The sequence below is a fragment of the Mus pahari genome, chromosome 10, assembly GCF_900095145.1.
Source record: "Mus pahari chromosome 10, PAHARI_EIJ_v1.1, whole genome shotgun sequence".
Classification (NCBI taxonomy): Eukaryota; Metazoa; Chordata; class Mammalia; order Rodentia; family Muridae; genus Mus; species Mus pahari.
In genome coordinates this window covers 108,251,190-108,278,798 of record NC_034599.1, presented here as the reverse complement: position 1 = coordinate 108,278,798, position 27,609 = coordinate 108,251,190, and the positions used below count along the sequence as shown (strand labels likewise).

The window sequence follows — 27,609 nt, the reverse complement described above, 5'->3', positions numbered from 1 at the left end:
TGCTTTTGGAGATAGAAGTTTGACACAAGGATCAAGACCCACAGGTTGAGAAACACTGCTCTATGGTGAGACAGGAGGCTAACCTGGTGTGCCAAAAGGACCAACATCCAAGCATGTAATTTGACCTCCATATGCTATGCCTTAGTACACGTATGTCCACTCTCACACACAAAGAAAAGGATGGTTCCACACAGGTGACTTGTGTTTTATAATTTACTGTTAATTGTTTCTACTCCCCTTCAGACAGGGCCTCCCGCCATTAAACAGCCAAGAGGAAGAAGACAGAGAAACTCAGCGGGGAACATCTGCAATACAAGAGACACCCAAAATGTCTAAAATGAAAGTCACCAGATAAATTCTGTTATTTTAGATTAATAGAACATTGGTTCAAATAAATGCTGCCATTTTAACGTGCACTTTTCTGAGAAAAGGCCACATCACCTCTCTTTGTTCTAAGGGATTGGTTAATATTCCACCATGAATCTCATTAAAATTTACATGTTTAATAAATGTTGGATAATAAAATGGTAGTGAGGAGGTCTATTTATGGAAGCTTTTCATGTTCCCTGATCAGAGTCTATTTATGTTTATAAGGAAACCAGCAAAGTTAATCACTAGGTTGGGAGGGGCTGAACCTATTAGTTAGGTACATTTGTTCATTTACCTAACCTTTGACAATGAGCAACGGAACACAAATTTTTTTTGCAAATTTACGGGACTTAATCTTTACACACATTTTAAAGACTCTGGTGTTACCCAACAAGATGAACAGTTGTGAATGTATACGAGAAACCAATAAAATATTAACTGGCCCTTGTTTCTACAATAACCTCTGTACCTGCCAAGGGGGCTTCTATCACTGCAATGAGTCTGCTGATCTTTAGCTCTGACTTTTGTCCTTTGGGGGATGGGCGGAGCTAGTTGTGGAGGAAGGAGAAGGTACAAACTGGCCCAGACAAGGAAAAAAGTTCCTACACGGGGGTTTTCAGTCGGCTAGTTTGCTAGAGTGAAAATTGGGCAGTAGCTAATACGTTTCAGGAAAAGTTAATTTGGTGACGGAACGTAGGCAGGTGTAAATAATGAATTCTTGCAGTCAAAAGATTGAGCTGCAAAAAAAAAAAAAAAAAAAAAAAAAAAAGTCCTGGCAATTGGAGAACACAGCAAAAAGAATGTGAGTGACATTTATGTGTGTCTCCTTCTGGCTACATCTTACTGCAGCTCGAACGACATCTGCCCCCTCCAAGTTTTCAGGGCAGCAGAGCGGGGACAGAGAATGTCCGGCCACTCACTCTGGCACGTTCAGCCCAGCCGCTGGACCCACGAGCCTAGGGCTCCGCACCGCGCCTGCGCGCCCAGTCACGTGGCGGGCGCCCCGCGCTGAGCGGGTTAAAAGTCACGGCCGCCGAGCACCCGGCCGGGCCGTGCTCTCTGCGTTCCTTCAGCCGCCTGGGACGTGGGACCTTCTGCTGCTCGTGTCGGGATCCGCGCGGGGAAGCGAGCCGAACCTCCCGGTGCCCTTCCCCAGGGCCCCGAACGGGCTCGCGCGCGAAACCGCGTCTTTCAACTGACAATGAAATCGTAGCCTCGGCCGGCGGCGAATAGGCGCGAGGCCGAGGGGGGGGAGGGAGGAGGGCCATTCAGCCGAAGCCCCGCCCAAGGCCCCGCTCGCGCTCCTATTGGTGCACGCCGCCATTCCGGCCCCGCCCCTTAACGGACCTGTCGCTCTGTGACAGGCGGAGGGGCCAGTTCCTGTTAGGCGAGGGGGCGGAGTCAAAGGTTGCCTGAGCTCCGCCCGGACTCCAGGGGGCTCCTCCCCCTTTGTGCTCCTCGCGGCGGGGCGGGCGGGGGAATGTCATTGCCGCTCCGAGCCGCCGCTCCTCTGGCGCCCTCGTCCCGTCGGCTCTCGCCGCCACCGCCGCCTCCTCAGCCGCACGGGGGACACGGATGGCTAGTGGGGCGCAGGGGCCTTTTGGGTTGAGACCGCGGCGGTCGCGGCCACTGCTGAGGCGGAGACTTCGGATCGCTGCCGACGCCGCCGCCGCCGCCTCCACCACCCCCAGTGTCCCGGCCTCGCGGTGCTGAGGGCGGGAGCGCGCCCAGCTCTTCCTCCGCCTCCGCCTCCTCCTCGTTGTCGTCGCCGTCGCCCTCCTCCTCCTCCTCCTCCTCCTCCTCTGGGTCTCCGCCCAACACCCCTCGCTCCAGGCGGCGGCGGTGGCCGCGGAGGACGAGCGAGACCCGCCGCCGGGGCACAACATGGCGGAGCCCTCGGCCCCGGAGAGCAAGCACAAGTCGTCCCTCAACTCGTCCCCGTGGAGCGGCCTCATGGCTCTGGGGAACAGCCGCCACGGGCACCACGGGCCCGGAACCCAGAGCGCGTCCAGGGCGGCGGCGCCGAAGCCGGGGCCCCCCGCGGGGCTGTCCGGGGGCTTGTCGCAGCCGGCCGGGTGGCAGTCGTTGCTCTCCTTCACCATCCTCTTCCTGGCCTGGCTGGCCGGCTTCAGCTCGCGCCTCTTCGCCGTCATCCGCTTCGAGAGCATCATCCACGAGTTCGACCCGTGGTGAGTGTGCCCGCCCTTCCCCCGCGGGCAGCCCGCGGTACCCGTTTGTCTGGAGCCCCTCGGATCCCACCGGGTCTCCCGCGGGCCGGGCCCGGCCGGGCGCGCCCCCTGCCCGCTTGGCGAAGTTTGCCTGGGAGCGGAGCCTCGGTCCTCGGCCGCCGGGGTGGGCCGGCTCCGCGCGGCGCCTCTTCTCCGCCGCGCCCCGGCTTGCTCCGGGGGCCCCCTTCCCCACGCCCTCTCCGCCGCAGTTTTGCGCCTTGTTGCATTTTATTTCATTTCTCTCCTTCCTGCCATCGGAGCAGCCCCGGGATTGCCTTCTGGCCGCTGGAGGTGACTGGAACCCCTTGTCCGCTCAGCCTCGCAGTTTCATGCTTTCTTTCCCCCTGTATTTTCTTTCTTGGAGAGTGGAGTGCTAGAATATAGGGGGAAAAAATATTATCCGGAAAGCGAACGCAGTGGTAGCGCCTCGTGTTTTTTCCAGCCAGCACCAGGTATTTTCCGGAGTGTCTCTTTTCCCCCCTAAGGCCCTTAAGTGCTCTCAGCTCGCCACACTATTTGCACAGTTGTATTGCATTGCTTTTTAGAGAGAGGTCGTTATTCTGTTAGCCGAACTCTCACCCTCGTTGTTGCCACAATATCCGACTGGGTTGCATGAGTTCTTTTATTGGTCTCTGCAGGAAGGTCTGTGGAGAAGAGAGCAAGCCGAACCACAGTGCTGAGAGTCTAGATTGTGGTGCCGAAGTTGCACACTCTGCATGACACTCGTGGTTTTAGGGACTTAACCCAACTCCGAACACTGAGTTACCTACACGGGAAGATTGCTTTTAACTTTCTTCCTACTGGCCCAACCTGAGTCAAGTTTGGTTTTTGTTTTTGTTTTTTGATTTTCTTTTTCTTTTTCTTTTTCTTTTTTTTTTTCTCAGAGAGAGATTGAGAGCGAGTGCCAGAGCGCCTCTTTAAACTAGTTTATTCCTCAGGCTGCCCTATCAACCTTGAATTAATCTTACTTGTAATTAGACTTAATTAAACGGTAGGGTATTTGTCTTACCATTTGAAATGCACAGAGAATCTCCTTAAGAGTTAGTATATATATATATATAGGTTATAAATGAGTTTTTGTGTGTGTGGGGGGGGACTTACGTGTTAAGTATCAGATTTAAGTTGTACTTTAAGAAAAATATTTATGCTGCAATATCTAGTGAACACCAGAGGGGCCTACTCAAGGAAAACCTGTTTAGAGAAGCAGTGAGCTACAGTGACGGCCTGCTGAGAGGTGTTTTCGTCCTATTTTAGAGGTTTCAATTTTTTTTCTAACATTAGATTTGCTTTATAAATGACCATTATGCTATCTGGAACCAGCGGAGAAAATCATTTTGGTGGAGATTACATATGAACCTATGAGTATTTGTGGAGTCTTACTAACTAGATAGAGTATTCTTTTGAAACAATCAATTAGATTAAAACTGAGATTGACCAGAAATGAAAGCCGCTAGAATTTACTGAACAACATGAAAAGAGAAAGTTGTGTCTTTTCAGATGAAGATAGCACGGGGTGGAACAAAAACTGGAACTGTTTCCAGGGTGATTTTACAGGTACTTCCATGAAGTAACATTTTTTTGTAAATGGAAGGCTGGTAACTGTTAGGAGTTCACTCCGAAGCTGAAGTTAGTGATTACAGATAAATGCACAAGTAAATGATGAAGCGATTTTAAAGTTTCCTTTTGTCGTTTTGCCCCTAGTAAAGCTGCAAATGAGAAGGCTCAGATTAGATGGCTTTAGGAATTGGAAAGCATAACTTTTTTTATTCATGAAAATCTATTTTGTTTCTATTCTGCCGTGTATGGAAACAGTTCTTTGAATTGAGTCTGCTCCACTTAAATTTTAATTCACATATGCTGATCTGCAAGTGTCCACAGCTAGGCCTACTTACTTAACTAAGCTATTCCATCTACCAGGGGTAGTGTTAAATGTTTATTTTTGGTGAAATGTTTATGCTTGGAATGTTAGAACATTCTAATTAGCAGATAGGTGTAGTAAAGGAATTGTCCCTGCACCCCATCATGCATTGGGACTTTTTGGTGTGAGTCTCATGGAATGCCTAATTCAAGAGACCTAATGAGAGAAATCAAGTTCAAACAAAAAGAATAACTGTGTTCACTTTAGTTTTTCTTTTCGTAGCTGTTACTAATAGGCATGCCATTCATTCTTCCATCTCATAATCATTCTTGAAAATTTTTTACAAGGGAGGTTGTATAGCTTGCCTGTCACTACTTTGACTTTTAAAACAGTTTTCTCCAGAGCTAATAACAGCAGTCTCACACACTAGCTTGGAAGTGGCTCAGATTACAATGCAGCAATGGCAGGAACCTTTAGTAATATTTAAATGTTCTTTCTGCCTGTTTCTACAAACCAATTCTGGCCTGCCCATACCTCCTTCAGTCCCTCTCCCCCTTCCATTTCTGAATCCTTTTTGTGAAAGGCTGTTGATGGTGAGTTGCTTCTATAAATTTTATCTTGAATTGTGAGACTTCAGATAGCTGCCAAAGGTGAGTTGTCACCAAGTTACACCTGTTTTTAATTTTTTCCCTGAAGTTATAAATCTTATCAACTGCTGTAAGAGGTAGGATATGAGGTTATTGACTTAAGTACCTTTTTTTTTTGATCATTTGGCAACATTTGGGGTTATAATCTCACCTTTTGTGCCAGAGAGTTTCTCCCTTCTCTGTTGAGTTGGTGAGATTCCGGGCAGCAGTGGAAGTTATTCTGTAGGTGCCAGACATTTGGTTGACCAACTAGTTTAACGAGCATGTGTCTAACTTATCCTTTTATCTGACACTGTATGCAGTCCTTGCATAGTTTTGCTGTGATTATGAATACATGTGTGTTCCATTAACCAGACCTTTCCAGCTAGCTCTCACAGGTTGTGGTAGCTCTCTCCCTGTTAGCACTACTTTGAGAAATCCTTGTTCTTATGGAACAGCTTTTTAGGGGCTTCTCTCTGGAGAGAATTTGGGAATTTAGAATTTAAAGTTTTAGGTTTTAGCTGAAACTATGTATAATAGGTTAATTAGTGCAAACAGTTTCAAAGGAGTGATAAGCCTTGAAAGTAAGCTGTTAGGAGTTGGGGACTGCTTCCTGTCTTTTGAGGTTTCCCATGTTTTTCTTCACTTTACAGATGACAAAAACAAACAAACTGTTGACCTCATTTCTGAAGAAGACAGAATGGTTATTAGCAAAAGTGAGCAGTTTAGAACAGAAAGTTTCCCGGGTCTTTTAAAGCCTCCGTGACTGGGATCATTAGCAGCAGCAGGCCGGTAGCACTTCCAGATGGGATACACCACCACTGTTTTCATTGTAATCTACACTCTCTGGCCGGGAGCTTCTGGGATCCTTGAGTTAGAAGTACATGTAATAGGAAGTGCTTGAGTGGCTGCATCTGATGATGGCTTTGAATCCGTGCCCACTTGGAGTCACTGTTCCCCTCTGGTAGTCATCGTGGCTTTCATGAAACATAAGATGGATCCCGAAGCAGATAGGATCTGTCATTAAAGCCCTTGGAATCTTTGCTTTTTCTTGAGGGTTTTTTTTGCTTTAGGGCCAGACTAAGCAGGATTCCATACTTAAAGTCGTAAGTGGTTTGCATGAAGACAGTTGGTTGTCTACCAAGCATTAGAAACTAAAGGTTTCCTTCTCTGGCTCTGAACCTATGGATGTGGAAATGTCTTAGCAGCCTGTCTGTGCCTGACCTCCAGTCTTCATGCTCTCAAAAGTGTTGCATGTATAGAAAAAATATAAGATAACCTTTGTTGTACTATCTTAATATTCACCAGTCCACCTGTATTCTCAGAAGTAATTAATACCAAGGCTAATGTTTTCTACAGTGAAATCATAGACACCACAGCACTGCAGCTGCTTTGAGCTAAAAGCCTCTGCATTTCAGTAGCTCTGCCTTCTGCTAAGTGATTGTGCTGTAAGTTTTCAACATACTGGAAAGTTGAATTTTAGAGTGAACATTCATTCACATCACTATTGCCTGTGTTCTCTGATTGATGTATTTTCTTAACTCTTCAATGTCTCTGGCTGTGCTTAACATCCTTCCTCTAGACTCTGAAATCTAAAGAGACTTCTGGTGCGTTGTCCTGTGATAAAGGCTTCCTCCACTCCATGATAAGGGACAACTTTCTTTCTGGACTGCATTTGTTCCCTGTAAAACCTGAACCCAGCATATACAAATAACTCTTTTTGTATCTTCACTTGGAGTGCAGGCCAGGATCAGATTCCATCCCTTTCAGGTTTTGGTCAGTAATTTTACCTGAGTACACTGTAAGCCATGTTTGTTAAATGACTTGGCTCTGTTGTCTAGAGAGAAAAATCTGAAGTGGTTGAGTTTTGGTTTTATTCTATTTCACTTATGAAGAACTTGGAAAGTCTTGATTGACTTATTATTTAGCCTGTTACTACCATGTTTCATCCAAACAGAGAGGCCTAAAAAGCATATACAGGGTCTAAAAGCATATACACCCAAATTAAAGGGGCACGATAGGAACCGCCCTGCTGATTCTGAATATTACTTCTCAGTGTGAACCAACCTTCTCTCCTCCCTCTCTCCCTCCCAGGAGCTTGCTATGAAGCCCAAGCTGGCAAGGGCGTGACAGTGTGTCCTGCTTCTCACTTCACCTTCTGCCCTGAGTAATTACCTGAAGCTTAGAAATGGATAGAGATGGTAGTACATGGGATAAAGAAAAGAGCTCCATGTCTAGTGGGAGTAAGTGTAGGGAGAGTTGGGGCACTTGTTCCAGAAGCTTCTGTAACTTGGAGCAAATTTGTTTACTGGTGTTGTAGGCTGGCCAAAATATTGAACCACTTTTTATAGTTTGTGAGTATTTGAAAAATGCTTTCTTAGTCTGAGACATCTAAACATTTTGGAACTTACTTTTCAACATAAATAAGTAAATGTCTGTTTATTCACATCTGTACCAATATTCCATTCAAATTTGTATCATTTAAAGATAAGCAAATCTGTGAATTGCACTAATTAAGTTAGCCATATCATCTGTAACCCTTTCTTTGTGAAACTTAATGTTGTAGGAAACATTAACAGAATTTTCAAGGGATATGTGTAAGTTCAACAGTGTCTTACTTTGTAATATTTACCTTTCCCTTGAGGAAATGGTAAAATCTTTTGTTTCATAGACAAAGCATATTTTAGTTCAATGGTTTCCAGATCTGCCTGATTTCAAAATCTGTTTTTATGTACCCTGCCTGTAATGCAGTTTTAAAGGAAAATGTGTCTCTTGATCTTTTTTTTTTTTTTTTTTTTTCCTTTCTGAAACTGTATTGCTCTGTGCAGCCCTGGCTATCCTGGAACTCGCTCTGTAGACTAGGGAGGCCTCAAACTCAAGAGATCCACCTGCCTCTGTTTTCTGAATGCTGGGATTAAAGGTGTGTGCCACCAATTTAATTTGTTTTGCTTCTTAGTCATCTGTTCTAAGTCTTTATTTATTGGCCCATCAAAATGCTTGGTCACAGCCCTCTCTAATGAGGTAAGCTTGCTAGCTGGATGATAGCTAGTTAATTGATTGTTTTAATGTGGGGGAAGAAAAAGGGTTGATTTAAGTTTTGTTTTTTGTTGAAGATGAGTGATGAATTTTCACAAGTGGGCCTTTTACAAAGCCCATTGAGAAGGAAAGATGATTGAATCTAGTTAAATATTTTCACTATGGTTTGTCTGTAAAAAGTTCACAATGTTGAGTTTGGAGGTATTAAGTCATCCCAGCATGGGGATTTTGAGTGGACAGCTATGCTCTTAGACTCAGAATTCTAGAGGTAAATAGATTTTTAAAGTATATGTGATCACTTATCTTGTTTCCTAGACAAAAGGCCTGAGGGGCATGCATAAGCTACCTAAAGGGAGTTGAAGTCTCTTCATAGTAAGGTTTTTTATTTTTTTAAAGTTATAACTTCAGAATATGAGAAGACATTCTTTGTGTATTACCACTCATTTTGAATTGAGGGTGTTGAAAATAATACTTTACACATAGATGTGGAAACAGGACTTTTGTATAAAGTTTAATTTGGAGTTGGTGATATAAAAAAGCTGTGGGCGTGAATTGTCTGTCACTGCCATAAATTAAGTTATAAAACTATTCTTTTTTTTACTGTGTGCTCATCTTTATCAAAAGAAATATTCTTGGATAGAGTAGTCAAATTTTAGTCATTATTGGTAAAATTCTAAAGTATCAGTTGATAAGCAAGTTGTATAAACTTGTTTTTCCCCCAGTATGGTTTTTTAAAAAGTGATTTCTAGCAATCCTTTCAATTTAACAAGACTTCAATTATTATTTTTTAACTTAAAATATGCACAGGTTTTTGTTCTCTCCTTTTCTTGGTATCTAACGTTGCAATTGATGGTGTGTGCCTGCACCCCTGTGTACTAATGTTGAAGGTGAGCTATTGTCTGCAGCATTACAAAATGAAAATGTGTAGTAACTCATTCCTAAAGTGTGCATTATGCACGCATTACATTATTTTGTTTCAGGTCAGATTTTCCTAAAGAAAAGCATGAGACCAAATTGAATGGCATTGAAGAAAAGGATTGTGTCCACAAGTTTATTTATGAAAATAAATTATTTCACCATGTGCAATCCACAGCAAAAACAGTGAATGTAGAATTATCAAAAAGAAAGCAGCACTTTTATAGTCTTGGAGATATTCTTTGAAAGTAAATCTCAAGTGCTTATATAAAAAAGAGCAAAAAGTGCATTTGTGAAGGCTTTTATTATAGGTAAAAAAGGACTTTAAGTCTTAAGAAGGGTCCAGTACACAGTAAAATAAGGACCTCATAGCCATTGTGCTCATAGCCATTTTCATCTCCTGTGACACTGCTTCTCCAGTCCCTGTCTCCTACTGAACCTAAGTAACTGTCCTGACTTATGTGTAGGTGGTGAGCTTTTTGTATTGCTACATTCACAGCTTAGTTAACCTGTTTTTTAGTAAGTCGCTCTTCTTGCTCATCTGTTTTGGTTAGAAGAGTCAGAACAGCTGGCCAGTAAGTAAGGCTCCGCAGTCCAGCACCTGAGAGTTTGCCTCCTCTCTCTATAGCAGGACGTACCTGTAAAAAACAAAGGGAAAAGATAACAAGGTGACAAGTGATCTTGTAAAGAATTTTTCTAATTTATATTGTATGTGTTTCATCTGCATGTACGCACGTATGTGTACCATTTGCCCATAAAAACACAAAGTTAAAATTTTGCACTGCCATGTAAGTATTAGAGATTGAACCTAGGTCCTCTAGAAGAGCAGCTAGTGCTCTTAGCCCCTGAGCATCTCTCTAGCCCTAGATAACAAATGATCTTAAAGCCAACTCTTTAGATGGAGTCATCCTTTTCTCTAGATAATCCTTGAAGGATTGAATCACTCAGAAGACACAGAAGATACAGGAAGCAGAGCATGGGGACATCATTTGGGAGATAAATGATAATGGAATAAAAACAGTTACTGTTCAAGAACTGGGCTTTAGGGAAGGAGCAGCAGTGGCGTTTGCCATGCTATATGCCTGCAATGCTAGCTATTTTGAGAGACTGAGAGGTGCAGGGGTGATGACCACCCCTACCTACACTCACACTGCACTCCTGCCACCTCTGGCACGCCTGCGCCAGTTCTCTCTCCCTGGGGTTTGCTCACCCATATCCCTTCTACCAGGGCCTGCAGCCCAGGTGATGTTCAGGGCCAGCTTACCCGCTCTTAGGACCTCGGAGTCGCTCTCTTGACTGGTTCGAGGGGTGAGGGGGCAGAGGGCACCCCACTTCACAGTAGAAGAGTGGCAGGGCCAGCTCCCCCTAGCTCTGCCCTCAGAGCCATCTCCTCCTCTCTCCCTCGCTCCCTCTTGACCTGGGCCAGCATTACTGAGCTGACCATGTGAGGTGCAAGGCGTGCTTTCCCAAGTGAAGGGCAGAATAGCTCCCCTGAGCACATGACCCTGTGGGCAGCTTTCTCAACTTCTGGAGGTGGTGAGGGGCAGAGGGTGAGCACCTCTGTGCCACCCCATAGCACACAGTCTCCAATTCCATCTCTCTTCATAATGCTAAAACTGCTCCACTTCTTTCTCTTCCATTTGAGCACCACATACTCATACATGTGGTACCATGTACTGTTTGGGTCGTCCCTGCCTCCCGCAGGCTGGCCATGTGGCTGGTGGGCCCCTGGGTGACATCATCCATGCTTCGGGCGTAGTGGCAAGTGGGTGTCTATGACCCCTGCCCCCGTGCTATACACTGGAGGGCAGAGGGCGGGTCTTTGTCTGTTTTCCTTTACCTGTGCCGTGATGCCTGGACTTAACTTGGTTCAGTTTTTCTGAGTCCCTAGGCATAGGTCACCTTTGACCATCAAGCCAGGATGCACAAAGGACTACCGTCTGTTCTGCCCTTGACTGATAAAAAACCATCACCACCAAGGTGTCTTCTTTGCCAATTACAAAGTGTGTGTGTGTGTGTGTGCGTGCGTGCACGTGCATTTGTATGCATGCTCACATGTGTGAGGTTTGTCTTCCTTGGATCACCCACTGCCAGTAATCCAGGACTTGTCACTTGAACCCAGAGTTTGCTGATTGAGCTAGTCTAGCCAGCTGGCTCAGGGACTCCTCCTTGCCTCCACTTCCCAGCAAAGCAGGATTACAAAGTAGGATACTGGGGATCTGAACACCAGTCCTCAAACTTTACCCATAATTCTGGAAGGAGGATGTTGACATCTGAGCTGAAAGAATTTAAGAAAGTCCTAAGAGTGTAATGATTGATATGTTGAAGGAGTGACAGATGACCCTTTCACAGGAGTCATCTAAGACCATCAGAAAACACATTTATGACTCCTAACAGTAGCAAAATGACAGTTGTGAAGAAGCAACAGAAATAATGTTATGGTTAGGGTCACCACAGCATGGGGAACTGCATTAGGAGATTGAGGAGCGCTGCTCTAGTGTTTCTGTGGTTACTAAGCTGTATCCTTTTCAGTTTGTTCCCTGGTTGTTCACAGGCTGTGCAGGCTTCAGGGATTCTGAGAAGTCATAGTCAGAAGAGTCTCTCAGCATCACCTTCAGGGTAAAGTTAATTCAAAGAACGGTAGAAGGTCACTGGCCTTCATGTGAGAACCTGAACTTTACTGGGCTCTAAAACTTGGGTGTCTGTTAGCAAATGCTTTATGATATCAGGAAAGTGATTCTAGTTGGGAAGGCTTCCTTTAATAATTAGCACTTAGGTGAAACAAATAAAAAACCTTGCATGCATTTCTCTCTGGTGATTAGAATGATTTTGATCTGATTTGGTGGTGGTTTCTGCTGTGTGTTAGTATAAACCCTCATGCTACTTGAGTGGGTAACGGTTTCTTTTGTGAACGAATAATGGGCTGTTGTCAAACTTAATTTATTGCTGAAGAAAAAATTAAATCTGGAACTGCCTTTCTTAAAACTCAGTTGAGTCAGCCAGCATTTGAATTTTATAGTTCAAACTTTAAAACTTGACCCAACTATCCTATGAAAGATGTTTAACATATGCCATCATCCTAAACTCCATGCAGGGAATAATCCAAATGCCTTGAGGTTAGACTTGGGTAACGGTCAGTGTAAGGATAGAAGCCCTCTTTATTGCTCCTGAGATCTCTCTTTTACCGAAGTGGAGATAGTCTAAGTTTCTTAACTGTTGTGAACCATGCCAGGTCCACTCCTTTCAGAAAAATCACCTGAAGGTAGTCAGTATAGGCTCTCTTAATAACATTATAAAACGGTCTTTTGCTAAACTTTACTGAGGACTGTGCAGTTGAATGAACAGGCCAAAGCCATTTTTTGAAGTTTTACATCTATAAAGTAAAAATAGTCAAAGAGACTAGTTTTTTTGTGGTTATGAGTTTTTTTGTTTTGTTATCTGAATTTGTAAAACATAGTCATTTAGATTTTGATGCTCATTTGCCCCTGTAGTGAATGATGATTTAATTAATGTTACCATAGAAAGCAGAAAAAAGTTCCTTTCAGTCAGGGGCATGGTGAATACTCAGTGAATATTGAAAACCTTTTGTCTCTAACTATATACCTTCTTATAAATTAACTTCGTCTTAAACTATGCGTCTTGGTTTGGTGAAACAGTCATGTAGTAAGTCTCTTGGATTTGGCTGTAGCATCAGAAAAGCCATATGCACTGAACGTTGTAACTCCATTCTCACAGGTATTTTAGTCCTAAGGACGAGGAAAGCTGCTGGGGAAGAGTTGTGAGCGGTCACTGCCGGCCGCTAGCCTTGAGGGTAGATGGCTGACTGGATGCACTCAGAAGAACTGCAAGAGAAAGTGTAATTTTAGTTGTATGCAGTTTTCTAACAAGCACAAATAATTCTGAGTTCCTTTTCATGTTTTAACTCATTAGTTAAGGAACATTGATTCAGACAAGAAAGACTAGTTAATATCTACAAGCTGCCTGAATTATAAAAGTTGCATTGTTAATTTTTGAGATGGTGAATGGAAAAGATGCCATCTCAATAAAAATGAGTTTACAAGCTAGAGTTTGAGGGATAATAAGAGCTGAAATTATTGCATGCCTTAACACTAGTTAGTATGTACTAAATTCATGTTGACAGTGAGTTTAGGTAGGTTTAGATTATTGATGCATTCATCACTCTTTCTTGATTGAACTCAGTGACATACAAATCCAGCAGCACCTTAGAAAGCATTGGAATTTTGACCTATTAAACTTATAGATTAAAGGATACGAAATGAAAATACTCATTAGAACAAGTCAATTGCTGTATTGTGAAAGAGTCTTTGCAGTGGAAATAACTTTGTGCCTAATTATTAGGTGGGTCATCGGATAGTAGCTTTTAGTGAATTAGTGTTAAATAAACCAAAATAGGAAGCCCTTATCCTTTTTTAAATTGATATTTAAAGCCTAATAGGAATGATTGGTCTGTTGAGTATTCCTGTGAGTCCTCAAACTGAAAACCTAGAATTGACCTCACAGGATTTTTTTTTTTAACTTAACAAAACTATCTGCCTTAAAAAAAAAAAAAAGCCTTTGTCCATCAATGTATTTTAAAACGAGTCTGTTAGTACATGTTCAAACCCCCAAGTTTAGTCCCTGGTACAGCCAAAGGACAACAACACAGGTAAACCTGAATCTTGAGTGGGATTTGTTCAGTACATTAACCAGCATTGTATAGTCACTGACTAATACACCTGTCCATAGGCCCATGATCTGGGTTCTACAACATGTTTGTTCTAGACTTTAACCAAGAGAGACTTTCATTTTAACATGCTACACAGCTGACATTTAAAGGAGAGGAACAGGATGATGAAGCCATGTAAGATAATGAAATGGATCTAATTTTAACATGGTTTAAAGGCCAGTCGTATGCTCAGAGTAGAGGAAATGAGCTTGAACAACTGACTTTAAAAATCCAGCTATTTATGGTTGTTAAATTGAGACAGTCACTTCATTAAAAGGGAGACACCCTTCCCCCCTTTAAGATAGTAATTTTGGTTGTCAAAGTGACTGAACTTAAAAGGTCTAATATAAACAACCTTGATGCAAAAGATTTTTCTTTGAAAATAAAACTATTTTGAATACTTAAAAAGTATTTATATCATTTAAGTTATGTTAATTAGGCCTATTGGGCCTGAATCACAGCATAAGGCATTGCTAGTAGGTTGGGATATATTTAAAATGTAACCTGCACATTTGTGGAATGTGTGTATTCTGTATAATTGTGAAACTTACTGTTGATACTGGAAACCTACCCAGCAGCTGCAGAATTGAGCACCATCTTCATATTTACCTATTTGTTCTCTAGCCTGTTTCTCTTATTTTTCCTGTTGCAACTAGGAAAACATTTTGACTTCATAAATATTTTGTTTTGATTATATGTGTATGTGTGTATGGCAGGTGTGTGCACCTGAGTGTAGGTATCCAGAGTCTAGCAGTGGGTGCTCAGGTTCTCTGGAACTTAAGTTACAGTAGTTGTGAGTTCTAGGCTTGTTAATGATAAAACTTTTCTGATATATACATGTATATGTTTGATAGCTGTGTACTTGCACTGATGTTATATTCAGCTATTTACAAAGATGTCATCTCAACACTTAGTGGACAGCAGCCAACACTTTTCACCGTCCTGGCTAGGAAGTTGTACCAGCCTGCATTTTGAGAGCATTATGGTTGTCTCCACAGGCTGTAGCCTGCTGGGGCGGGAATGCCTCAAATGCCTGGGCATTGGTGACATGCTGGAACTTTGACCATGCATTAATCAGGATTTGGCTCTTTCTTGTTATTACATAGGCTGCCTCACTTGAGTGCTTCCTGGGCTCCAAAAGAGAATCCCAAGATGGGGGAATTGATTAAAGGCATGGAGTGGACAACATCATTTCCAGTCTAATTTATTGTTCAGGTGACCTAGACTTACCTCAGAGTCAAAAGAGAACACTGGTATATAGGTGCAGAATTATTTAGGAGCGTCTTTAGATATTCTACCACATTATGTTTATTATTTTAATCTCCTGTGAATATCTTTGACCACTTTGGCTTTTTGTTTGTTTTTATTTGCTTATATTTGAAGCAGTGACTGGCTATGTAACTCAGGCTGCTTCCTCCTGCCCCAGGTTCCCAAGTGCTGGAGTAACAGTCATACATCACTGTGCTTGGTCCTAACCAGTTTTTAAAATTAGCTTCTTTGTCTTAATTATTTTTTTGGGGGGGAGGGGCATTGAGACAGGGTTTCTCTGTATAGCCCTGGCTGTTCTGGAACTCACTTTGTAGTCCAGGCTGGCCTAGAACTCAGAAATACGCCTGCCTCTGCCTCCCAAGTGCTGGGATTAAAGACGTGTGCCACCACTGCCTGGCTTGTCTTAATGATTTGATAAGAGCCTTCATATATACACCTTTATTTACTATATGTATATAGTCTACACTAAAGGTTAAACAGGTATTTTATTTCAGCTTGTGACTTACCACAATCCTATGGAATTTGTATTTTATTTCCTCAACTTTATAGATGTGCTTTAGTTTGTGTGTGTTAAAAAAATGTACTCTTGAAGTCAGATAGCTTCCAAAAATGACATTTTGTTTTAAAGAACAGTGTTTGCAATGGTGTGCAATGAGATGTCCATCAATTTATCTGTTATATCCTCTCCTGACAGTGATTAACTAATCACTCTGTGTGACATTTGTTAGGTGTACAACGAGGACAGGTAATACTGGAGAACTTGGGGAGAGTGATAGCTCTCGAGCTTGTATGTCCAGCTCTATGTGTTTTCCAGTGTTGCTCACTTTTCCTATTTATTGGATTCCCCTCTTGAGTTATTCTTTTGGATCGTTCAGTCACTATCTGCCCAGACTTTGCACACTTGTTTTCCACAGCGAGGCTCGTTGCTGTCTGCTCTTTCTGAGTGTGCTCTCACTTCTCAGGGTATGAAGGGTCTGGCTGAGACTTGGGATTTTCTTGCCTACCTCTACTTCCATACTTTATTCTAGAAATTAAGGTTCTTAAGTATTGTGGCTAAAATACTTTAAAATTATATGAATTTGGGAATGCAGAGTGTGTATTGAGATGTTTGTCCTATGCTCTTAGAGTGTTGTAGACAGGTCAGTTGAAGCATGACTGAGTTACCAGAGAATGAGAGTGCCACAGAGCAGGACTGAAGTGCAAAACACAAGGTTTGAGGGAAGTGAAGCCACTTTTTTTCATGCCTGAACAAATAGGAAAAGATGGAAATACACTTGAAGACACTTCTCCACTTTCAAATCATGAAGATTTGTGTGTATATTCAATTTATTTCAATTCTTTACGTTGACTGCACCCCAGTAGGCCTCGTGCAGACATGCCACCTCATGTTTCTTGAATTTAATCCCCAAATGCAGTACCACACACCTTTAATCTTTAACCCTAGCAGTAGGCCAGCAATCTGTGAGTTCAGGCTAGCTTGATTGCATGGTAAGTTCCAGGCCAGTCAAAGGCTTTAATAAGGCTAAGTAGAGAGATTTTGTCTCAACAAACAAACAAACAAATAATAAATGCGGATGGTGGAAGTAGACGTTAAACATCAGAAGGGTTTTCGTGCAGCAGACACAGCTTCTTCCGGCTCTTTTGAGTGCATGGCTCATGCCCTGACATACAGGTGGAAATTGGAGGACTACTGAGCCAGCTTGCCAGCCCTCTAGTTAGTTTTTCAAAAAGTCAAGTATAGCCAGGTGTGGTGGGTCCACGGGTAATCTCTGCACTTGGAAGGATGAAGTGGGAGTATCCCAAGGTCAAGGCCAAGCTGGCCTCAGAGGAAGAGCCTCTCCCAAAACAGAACAAAACACATGTCCTTGATAGTCCAGAGACCCTCCTCTTCTGGGGGGAGCAGCAGTTAAAACCTTAATGCCTTGTTGTGAAGCTTTGCTGTGTGTTGTCAGATCTTCTGACAAAGTCACTGAGGGAAAAGAGTGACAGTGACTTAAAGGAGTGACCAGTCAGCTGCAGACTTTACTCAGCCCTTCACTTTCTCCTCTTGTGCTCACCACAAGAGAAACAGGTGCTGTGTCTCAGCACACGCATGCTCTTGTGCTGAAGAAGGTCTTGTATCAAAGTGGCCCACCTGCAGCTTCGTGTGCACCGATGAGTACATTCATGGAGTACTGCAGGGCCAGTCTGCTCTCTTTAAGTCTTTTCCTTCAGAGTGGACTTGGAGCTCTTTTCCATGCATCATTGGTTAATTCTCTGCTGTACTGAAGCACTACTGTGGACACCTTTCTTTGAATTTCCATATCTGAAGTTATAAACTTGATTGTTTAGACAGTGCTTTTAAGATGTCAGCTGGTGCAAGTGGGTTTAAATTGCCTTTGTATCTATAGTGAAATAAAGCAGGCTTTCACACCCTCTGTACTTAGGAAGCCATCTGTGAAGTCTGCTGTCCTTGGTTTTTGATCCTGCCACTAGATGGCAGGGATAATAAAAGATGAAATACCAGTGTTAGCGCCTGCTCTCTAGCTCTGTTAGTCCTCAATTTGGGGTGCATGTGAAGTCTCTCAACTAGACGACCTACCTAACTCTGTAAGAACATGAGTAGAGTTAATAACAAGGTAAAGGAGAAAGAATGGAAAACCGTTTTTCATCTTTGAGGTAATCATTGGTGTTTTAAAACAGATAAATTATTATTGTTGTTGTTTGGTTGCATGATGTGTATGTGAGGGTACACATGCCACAGCATGTGTCAAGGTTATGTGACAACTCTGTAGAGTCTGTTCTCTCTCTTCACATTTACATGTGAGTGGATGTAGCATTTTGGAGCTGGAACTCTGGTTGCCAGGTTTGTTGTCACAATTGACCCCAGTTGCTGAGTGTCTCTCAGCTGACCATCTGGGTTCTGGCCTGCCTTTCTGCGTGCACCTTGTTGAATTTGACTTCTCTATTTTTCTCTATTTTGTTAGGCTTCCTTTAGCATCTGTAACTGGTCATCCTTTCAGTGTTCCTATTTGCTTTCCTATTGAATAGCTGTTTTAACATCAACATTTTAAGTGGTTACATATGCAAAACCCTAGAACAATCTGTATAAAATGTAGAACTTGAGAGTGTCTATGGAAGTCTTGCCAAGTCAAGAGCTTGTTGATAGCCTTGAAGAACAGGGTAATGAGAAACTAAAGGGCAGCATATGATTATGTGATGTTATAGAAGACTTTGCCTTGGCTGGAGCTTGTAGCTAAAGAGTGCCTGACACTCATGAACCCTGGCTGTAATCCCCAGCACCACATAAATCAGGTGAAGTTGGTGCATGCCTGTAATCTAGCACTTGGAAGGAAGAGACAGAAGTTCAAGGTCATCCTCCGCTACATAGTTTGAGGCTAACCTAGGTAGGATATATGAGATTTTTGTCTCAATAGAAAAAGAAGAATTCTTGGTCGTCAGTGCAGGCTTTCACCAGATAGTCCTTGCTGGTATTATGATAAACTGACATATTGACAAGTACAGGTGACTTCTGTGATGTTTCAGTCAAGAGTTAAGTCGTCATGACTCTCAGACCTATCACCTCAAGCAAATCTCAGTTCTGCCAGTAGCCTAAGTGAATTTAACTTGGAAGAGGGTTGTTTCCAGTGGATCCCCCAAAGGAGACCCCAGCCCCACATGCACTCTAAGCCAAGGACCTAGTTACACTGAACTCAGCTGGGACTGTGACCCACGAAAGAATTGGTAACAAGGCACTAAGCACTTGCTACACAAAGGTAAAGAACAAATGCAAATGCCTCCACCGCCCTCGTTTCTTCTCATCTTGCTACTGCCTAACATCTAATCAAGAAATAGTTCATGAGTCCACGTATATACCAGGCTCTGGATATAATCTTGAAGTAGGATTCTAGTCTAGTAGCGAAGATAGACTTAAAACAAGTAAGAATGACAGATGCCGGGAAAGGCGTGCACTGTAATGAGAATGTAGAAGATTTAATTCATGTTCCTGTCTCACAGACTTGTCCTAGCCTTGCTTTCATTAGCATTATGAAATGGTATATATGTTTTTTTGGCCTTTATACATGTTTTCCTCCTTTTAGAACATTTCTGTTTTCCTGCTTGGTAATTAGCTCAGGTTTAAGAAAATGCCAGGTGTAGAGGCCTTCTGTGAGCCCTGTTGGTAGTTGGGTTTGTGAGAGAGTTAGACTGTGTCAGTGCCAGAGCACCATGTAAGGTAAGCTCCTAAGGACAGACAGGACCTGGCAAGGAGGCTCTGGAACTCCTGTACATTGCTGGTGAGAGGGCCAATGGTAACTCCTGTGGGAAACCCTTGATTTTTTCTAAATACAGACTTATAGCCTAGAAGTGGAGTTAGAAAGCACTTACTAATTCCTGTGCAGAGACGGGAAATACACAATCTTTAAGGCTCAGTCCTGTATGAGAATGCTTAATCCATCAGGGCTATCTATCACTGTTGTCAACTGGGAACATCCCCACAGCCCATAGTAAGAATAACTGTGGATAGCAGTCATAAGACGGAATGCACTTAGAAGTGAAAAGGGGCACATAACTGCTGCATGGGTGAATCTCAGAAACATGCTAACATTGTTATGTTACTCTTACATAAGAGTAGAACTATCCTATTTATACAAAAAGAAAGCAGAGAATGAACAAATGAGTATATGTGGTGAAAGAAGTCACTGTTTAAAAAGGGAGTTGACTGGAAAGGTATGTGTGGGAACTTTCTGGCTAGCACTGTTAGCTAGCTCATTTCATGAAACATGAAAATAGGTGTGTATCAGTGCATGAAATTTTACTCCGTTTTTTTAAAAATGTGTAGTATGTACTTGTTTGTGAAGGTGGGTATGCATGTTCGCTCAGCCATAGTTCCTTGATTGTTCTGTTCCTTTATATATTTACTCATTTATTTTTTGACTATTTTTCACTGGACTGAAGCTCAGTGGTTGGCTGGTCACAGGTCTGGGACCCTTTCTCCAACTCAGTTCTGAAGTTATCAGCACTGACTGAGCAATATCCTCAGCCCTTACTTGAGATTTTCAAAATGAAAAAATAACATATATGATTCAGGTGCTTTAACACTCAGGTGTTGCTATCTGTACTATTAATGGTCAGATGTTAGCCCTGCAGAGTCAGGAAGCAAATCTGCCCCTGTTCAGTTACTATTGTGCACACATGCAGCCTCATTCAGTAGTTATGATGGAAAGTTACTTGAGAACTATAGTTTCTTAAAGTTAATCCATATTTTATGGTCACATTTTCAGGAAAAATATTTGCACTGTTGTAGAATTTTATGTTTACTATTTATGTGATATCTAGCATTTTTCTGTGCCAGAACTCACAAGACTTGTATTTGTTAGTGTTAGCCTGCTCTGGATATGGTTTTAAGATAGTGTGAATTCTTTGTTTGTAAGCATCTCAACATCTGACTTCTGAATGGATGGGGGCTTCATTTCCTTTAAGCAGGTGAAACTGTGTACATTGCCTTCTGAGTCTCTTCTTGCTATGCCAGTGTTTTGTGTGAGAAGGTAAAGAAAAGGAGCTAGATGTGTGTGTGTGTGTGTGTGTGTGTGTGTGTGTGTGTGTGTGTGTGTGTTTGTTTGGTTGTTCATTTCCCGATTGCTCATATAGTTTTTTTTTTTTTTTTTTTTTTTTTTTGGTTTTTTGAGACAGGGTTTCTCTGTTTAGCCCTGGCTATCCTAGAACTCACTCTGTAGACCAGGCTGGCCTCGAACTCAGAAATCCGCCTGTCTCTGCCTCCCAAGTGCTAGGATTAAAGGCATGCGCCACCACGCCCGGCTGCTCATAGATTTTCTAATAGGGCTAGTTATGTCTAAGCAGGATTCTTTAGGAAAGAATCTAGGGCTCTGAAATTATAGATAAAATAAATCTCTTCCATAAAGACAGTGTGTTTTGTTTAAGGATAGGTTCCTTCAGTTTTCATTCTCCAGCCTTTGCTGCTGTGTGGGGAAGTTGTTTTTCTCTTCCAGGACACTGGAGTAATACTTCCAGCGAGGAAGAGCTGAGGAATGAAATCTGTAATGGAGGTGAGCCACCACTAGGGTGGGGCAGTACTTCATAGTCCAAGGTGCCATTTGTGTAATGGAAATGTTAGAGGCACAGGAGCTACAAATGAAATGGGTTTTTGAGAAAGACAAGCAAGCCTTCACATGAATGTTACTTCTGTGTGTGTGGATAAGTTCCTCTTACTAGAAATAAGCTGTAGAGATTGAGGGAGAAGCTTGACATAAGTCAAATGTGGCTTTTAAATTTAGTAAAGGTCAAGTCAAAGAAGGAAACTGAGAATGTGTTGTTAAACTTGAATGATTTATTCATATCAAAATGCATGTTTATGTATCTTGAAAGATGTTGCTGTAACTTACAGGAGAAAGAACAGACTTAACCTTCAACTTGCCTTTCTGCCTTCCTTTCTGTCCTCTGTCGTTGTGGCTGCTGGCTGCCTTTCTTCCTCCCTAAGTTCCTTGCCTTTTTTCCATCCTCCTTTTGATTTGGTGTTCTAATTTCTACTAAGTTTTCAATCATGTACATTGTATATTAGGAAGGTAAACTGGCTTTTTGGGTTGTTTTGTTTTGGATCAAGTAGGAATTCCTGCCAATCATTTTCTCTATAGAGATGTACGCACAGAGAGCAAGCTTTCTGTGTGAGAATGGTCTGTGTCCTGTCCTTCTGCTGCACTCTGCACTAAAGTCATTGCTGTGCAGGAGTGACAGCAGACAGTTTTATTATTAGCTGTTCTCCCAAAGTAGTTCTTAATACTGGGTAGCACACAGTCTTTGGTGGAAGGAGAGGCTGAGCCTTGTTGGGAGAAAGGGAGGATTGCTCTTATGCTCATGCTTACACATCCCTTCCTAAGACAGGAAGAAAAGTGTCTAGCACAGTGAGACAGATTAGACATCAGTTTACTGAAACTAGTTCTGTCAAGATTGACAGAAGTTGACCTTAGGTCCAAGTAGGGCAGAGATGGAGACACACTGCTCTATTTTTCTTTTATGGGAGTAACACTTGACTTGTAAGAAAGCATTTATAAACTTGATATGGCCTTTAGGAGGTAGTGATTGTCACCTATCAAGCAGGCCTGATCAAGGTTTGTTAAGGGCCATCCATGGTTACAGTAACTATTAAAAAGTTTAAATCTGAAGCAACCCAGCCATTTGCTGGACTTCTGTATTGGTTCCATGTCACTTTTTTCTTTCTTTTGAGTCAGGGTCTCTCTATGTAATCCTGGCTGTTCTGGAACTCCCGCTGTAATCCAGGCTGGCCTCCAACTCACAGAGCTCTGCAGCCTCTGCCTCCTGAGCCTTGGGTTTAAAGGCATGTGCTGCCACCCATGTCTGGTTTCAAGTTGCATCTTAAATTTTTTTTTAAAGATTCATTTTATGCTTATGAGTGTTTAGCCTGTGTGTGTGTGTGTGTGTGTACACCTTATGCATGTCTGGTGCTACAGAGATCAGAGGTCATTGTATCCCCTAGAACCAAGGTCACAGTTGTGAACTGCCATGTGAGTGCTAGAAACTGAACCTGATCCTCTGCTAGAGCAACAAGTGCTATTAACTGCTGAAACACCTCTTCAGCCCCACATCTTAAAACAATTAAGGGAACTTTATCAGTTCATAGTTACATGTTTATATTATACATACCTAAACATGTATAACCAGTGTTTTTCAAATACCCTTTAGCTTTGAACCCTTTCATTAAATGAGATTTGTACAAGAACCCAAAATATAACAGAGAAGTGCAGATTAAATGGAGGACAACATGTTCTGTATTCCAATTCTTAGGAACATAGCCAAGGGAGAGCCTTTTGGAACTCCCAAGCACTTTTAAACCTACTTCAAAATAATAGTGCCCTGAAGGGGATGTGAATGAACTTCTGAGCCGCCACCACTGCTGCCACTGCTGCTTAGAGTCACCCTGGGATCAAGTTGAAGAATGTGGGTACTGGGGCTAGAGCCATCCCAGCCACCGCATAGCTGTATGACTTTGGCCAGGGTTAGACACTTGTGCCTTAATCCAGTCATTTTATTCCGAGGCTTGGTTTGTGTTTGTGAATGTGTGCCAAATGAGAGAATGGAAAAATACCGTATTTAGTACCACGAGCTATAAGAATTGTAAAAAGTCTTCAGACCTCGTAACCATTCTCCCTCTCAGGAACTGTGCCCATAGATTGACTACCTGAGGAGAAACCCCCCATCAGCTTAACCTGTGGGCAAGTCTGTGGGGTATTCCCTTGATAATGATTGATAGACCAGCTCATTGCAGGTGATTCCATCCTGGGAAGGTGAGCCTGGGTAATATTTTAAAAAGCTGAGCAAACCATGAGGCTCAAGCCAGTTAGCATTGTTCCTTTGTGGTCTCTGCTCCACTTCCTGCCTTCAGGTTCCTGCCTTGTTTGCCCTCCATGATGGACTATGGTTGGGACATCCAATCTGAAATAAACCCTCCCTTCCCCAAGCTGCTTTTGGTTCACATATTTTATCACAGCATTTACAGTAGAAAGCAAGCGAAGGCAGGCTGCCTTTGCCTACTCTCTGAGTAGGTGACTACTTCATTCTTAAGTGTTATACAGATGGTGTGACATAGAACTTTATCATTGCTTAGAGGAGTCTATCCTATCTTCTAAATTTACTCACATTCTGTGGAACCTTTCCCATCTGTAATCTGCTTTTTGTTTATTGTATTTAAGCCCCAGAAAAACCATTTTGTTTTTCAATTTTCTTAGTACATCAAAGAAGCTTGGTATATAAATATACTTGAGAAATTTTAAAAATAAATGATTTATCACTTTGTAGAAGTGATGCGAAGAATAGCCTTGTATAGAGGTGTGTGCTATTTATTCTAATGTCCTGTCAGACAAGACTTCCTGGGAGTCTTGTCTCTGTAGGAGCTTGTGTTTCCTGATTTATTTATTTTTTTAATACAAACTATAGTTAACCTAACTTCTCAAAATGAATTACAACTCCAGAGAGGGGTTCAAGGCTTTGCCTGGTGGTGTGTTGGCCCATGCTGCCTCCATCTACTCCATTTGTTCTCTTGTACAATACTTTCTCTTTTGCTTTTTGGGTTTCTTTGAGACAGGGTCTTCTTGTGTAGTCGTGGTTGGCCTGGGACTTGGCTTCCCAGTACTCCTCTCCTGAGTACTGAGGTCACCCACAAGCTCTCACTCCTGGCCTTTCTGGTTTCTCATTGCCACACTGGTCCGCTGCCTTCCCTGTTCCGTTATTTTTTCTTCTCTGCTCTTAATTGAGTGTTCCTGCCATGTGCCTTGGGTTTGATGCACAGAGACTGCATTAGACTTGTGCTCTTTTTGATTGCTTCCTACTTAGTGTCACTTTATTTTAGAGTTTTTTTAAATTTATTTTTATGGAGGCTGGTTTCTAAATTGCTGCGGTATCTGCTGTGTTTCACTAAAAATGTGCTAATCTTGGATCTGAGAATGTGATGCAGAAGTGAATAGAACTGAGTATGGTGGCCTACACCTTCAATCCCAGCATTTGGAAAACAGGAAGGCAGCTCTATGAGCTGTTGGCCAGCCTGGTCTGTATAGCAAGTTTCAGATTAACCAGAGCTACATAGCAACATACTGTTTCAACTCAAAGAGTAAATATAGAGTATGAACTATTTACAGGCCCTTGACAATCATTTTAATTAAATGTTATGAAAAATAATAATTCTCACATCTCTCCTCAAGAAGCAGGCAATATTTGATTGATTGCATACATACATTTGGATGCTCTTTTGGAGGAGAAACATTTTAGAACAAAAGAGAGAGCTGGCCCTTGGGAAAGTGGATTTCCTTTTAGTGCTGTTTGTAGCACACTTGTGGACTAAGAGCTGCTCTGATTTTACTGCGTTAGCTAAAAAATAGGTGAAATTACTTTTCAGCTTTTCTGGCTCATATTTTACATATACCATATAATGCTAAAACAATGGTGGGGATCATAGCTCAGTGGTAGAGCATTTGCCTGGCATGCTTGAGACTGAATTCCTTCCCTAGTAGATTAAGTTTAGGGTAAAGCTCAAAAACTTACATTGCTGTTCAATGCTGGGTTGCCTAGAGGAGTAAACTGTGTTGGCATTACTTGGCTCTTGTAAGCAAAGTGCCAGGAGCATGAAGTCCTTCCAAGGTACACCTAGGCACTCTCACGCACTCGAGAATGAGCCCACACATGCATACAATGAGGTGAACCTGTAGTTCAATGTGATGTTTTGAAAGCACACATTAAAACAGGCTGGGTGGAGGGAGGAGAATCAGAGAAGCTCTTAGGACACTTAGGAATCTCATCTGAGTGACTGTTTGAAGAACAGAGAATAAGTTGTGGGTTTGGCAAGGTAAGAAAGACTATGCTAAAAATTGCTCAAAGAAGGTGATTGATAAATACTTTTTAAAATATCTGATGCCAGAAAAAGAGTAGCCAATGGTTAATCTAAACGCCACTTGATTGCTTTGGATTTGCAGTGCTGCAACTGAGGATTTGCATGAGAGAAACTAAACTATACTTAGCGGTAGCACCCCAGTCTGCAGCACATTTGTAGTCAGTTATGAATTTAGATCGTGACGCTTCCTGTTCAATATTACCATAAGGGAGGCAGACATTTAGGATTTAGTCCCTTAACTGGGAGCCAAAAGTTTCTTAGACCCTAAAGAAACTTTAGTATCTTAATTAATGAACACTGTTTAACAGCAAGAAAAACTTGTATAAAAATTAACTGTTACTGTTTGCTATAGTTTGTGTCAGCCCAAATGTGTATACAGTTAAGCTTGAAATTGTTTCTCCTGGTTTGTTTGGTGGGGGTTTTTTGTTGTTCATGAAGATTTTATTGGAAAAATACTGTTTCTAAAATTAGAAACTGAGTAACTTTTTTCATTTTGGAGCTTAATGGTTTTTTCTTTTTTCTTTTGTAATTGAAAAGGTTGGCAGTTACAGGGGTGCTGAAGAGAGCAAGAGGGGAGTTGTGAGCTTTTTTGTTTTTTTTTTTTTTTTTTTTTTTTTTTTTTTTTTTGAGCAGGAATTACCAAAGACAATAAACTTAATATACAGTGTTCCTAAAAGCCTTTCAGAATCTCTGAGTTNTGAAGAGAGCAAGAGGGGAGTTGTGAGCTTTTTTTTTTTTTTTTTTTTTTTTTTTTTTTATTATTATTTTCTTGAGTTGTGAGCTCTTATTGACAGTGTTCCTAAAAGCCTTTCAGAATCTCTGAGTTACCTCTTTATTTTTAATGCCAGAATTTTCGTTATTTTTCATATTTAAAATATAGTATAATCTGGTGATAAGTGTTAATAAGCATATATGGGGTTTTAATTTCAATATAAAGATAGCATTAGAGATGAGATTAAATCTAAGCAAAGGTGCTCAAGATTCGTAAGGTAAAGTGGTACGATTTGTGGAGCAGCATTCAGGAAGCCCTAGGTAAATGGGAATCAGCCACATTCTTGAAGTGAATATATCCTGGTTATAAAGATGTTAATTCTTACCAAATTGATTGGAGATTAAGTGGAATTTGCTGGTTATCTTGGGTAGAACTGACAAACTTGCTTTAAAATTAATATGAAGAATCTGAGGCAGGAGGAATTTGCTACATAGGGAGTATCAGGTCAATCAGAGGTACATAGTAATAAGACCCTCTATTAAAAACAAACAGAAAAAAAATAATTTAAAAATTCCAAGAGGCAGGCCAAAAACTGCTAGTAAAACATTCTCTCTGATCCCAAGATTTAATGCAGAGCAGTAGTGATGATCTTGTAGATTTACTAAGGATTTACTGGGTACCCTTAAACTGTTAGTCATGAAGAAGAAAATAAGCAACATCTCTATGACCCTGCTATAGCAGAGCATTCTTTTTCTCACACTCCCTCTTTCCCTTGCCTCTGTACTTTTTGTCTTTTCTTTGAAAAAAGCAAAACAAAAAGATATTTGGGTTTATGTAAAGAATTTGTGTTTAAAAAATACCATGGGCGAGAGACTGGAGAGTGCCCAGTAGTTAAGAGTGGGTATGGCTCATGTAGGAGACCTGGGCTCAGTTCTCAGCAACCACATCACAGCGGCTTTTAGTTCCAGCTCCTGCAGATCTGACACACTCTAGCCTCCGTGGGCACCTGTGTGTGCACGATGCATATAAAGAAGAAACTAAGTATTGACCAAACTAAACTTGGTAAGAAGATGGCTCACGGTAAGGGCTCTTGCGGCATAGATGACCTGCTTTCAGTCTCTGGGCTCCACATGGTGGAAAGACAGAAGGATGCCTGTAGGTTGTTCTCTTTGTCAAGCACCAGCCCACCTCTGAAAAATACTGTAATTTAAAATACTACTGGCAGAATGTAAAGAGAAGCCACAGTATGAGAGTTGATTTATAAAACTGACAAAAGAATAGTGCTCAAGACATGAAAAGATTTATTCAAATGCAGACTGATGTAATGACCAAGAGCACGAGCTATTTCTCAGAGAGCTGCTCCTGCCAGCATTAAATGTTGACACTAAACCAAGACCCAGCCCTCGACCAAGTAAGTCTTCAGTAGACTCTAATACCTTGCTTTCCTTCATGTTGGGACATCAGAAATTACAGCTAA

General features: G+C 41.9%; 1 protein-coding gene across 1 annotated transcript in view; it reads left to right on the top strand.

The window, feature by feature from the left end:
• Positions 1 to 1,486: 1,486 nt before the first annotated feature.
• The window catches only part of Stt3b (STT3 oligosaccharyltransferase complex catalytic subunit B), a 61,842-nt gene continuing 35,719 nt past the window's right edge, over positions 1,487 to 27,609 (top strand). Inside the window, exon 1 of the mRNA XM_021206084.2 lies at positions 1,487 to 2,558. Coding sequence (XP_021061743.1) covers positions 2,254 to 2,558 — 305 coding nt within the window. The 5' untranslated portion in view covers positions 1,487 to 2,253. The remainder of the gene's footprint in view (positions 2,559 to 27,609) is intronic.